At 65.0% G+C, this 848-nt stretch overlaps 1 protein-coding gene across 1 annotated transcript in view; it reads left to right on the forward strand.

Moving 5' to 3' along the window:
• Positions 1-848, forward strand: part of LOC119588924 (ETS domain-containing protein Elk-4-like) — a gene marked incomplete at its 5' end in the record, with an annotated part of 45690 nt that overhangs the window by 44174 nt on the left and 668 nt on the right. The window contains 2 exon segments of the mRNA XM_037937540.1: positions 210-478; positions 601-848. Of these exon segments, the coding sequence (XP_037793468.1) occupies positions 210-478; positions 601-848 (517 nt within the window).

The following is an 848-nucleotide window of genomic DNA, read 5'->3' on the forward strand; positions in this document are numbered from 1 at the left end:
TCCAATATTTCTTTTATTCTCTATGATTTTTCTACCGCTCCAAAGGTCGTCTGACACGTCCCTGTAGCCTCTGAGGCGAGGTCAGCGCCCGGGGCCCTCCTCTCCCTCCCCTCCCTCCTCTCCCTCCTCTCCCTCCTCTCCCTCCTCTCCCTCCTCTTCTTTCTCTCCCTCCTCTGCCCCGCCCGTGTTAACCTCCGCTCGCCTTGCAGGTTCGTCTCCTTCCCTGAGATCGTCAAGATGGAGAACAAGATTCCGTTCCACGTCAAGATGGAGAGCCTGGGCAGCAACAGCAGTGCCAAGCCCCCAGCAGGAGGCGGCATGTCCCCCTACTCCCCCGGCGGCTCCGGCCTGCAGCCCGGCGCGCCTTCGCCCTCCAGCAGCCACCAGGGCAGCTCCAGGCTGCCCTCACCCGCCCACGCGCCCACACATCCCCTCACCACGCCGCCCCCGGCGCACATAGGCTCATACCCATCATTAGGTAAGACGCGAGTTCGTATTTGGCCCGTGAGGTCCACCGAAGTTTTCAAAATGCATATATGAATACATATCCTTTTATTGGCGTTGAAGCCCATACGGAACCTAATCGCTGTGTTTCCGCAGGTCCTTTGGCGCACATGTACACCGCCGCCGCGTTCTCCCAGATGGCGGCCGCCAGCCTCGGCGGCTACCTGTCGGCCCTCGCCCGGAGGCCCGAGCCCGAGGCGCCCGCCCCCAGCCAGCCGCAGAACACGCTCTGGCCACCGGACCTCGGCCAGCGGTCGCCGTCGCCGCCCTCGGAGGACTCCGGCGACGGCCTGCCCTCGGCGCCGCTGCACCTGGTCACGGAGGAGGCCAGCCGCAGGCGCCGC

This window comes from Penaeus monodon, chromosome 24, assembly GCF_015228065.2.
Source record: "Penaeus monodon isolate SGIC_2016 chromosome 24, NSTDA_Pmon_1, whole genome shotgun sequence".
NCBI lineage: Eukaryota > Metazoa > Arthropoda > Malacostraca > Decapoda > Penaeidae > Penaeus > Penaeus monodon.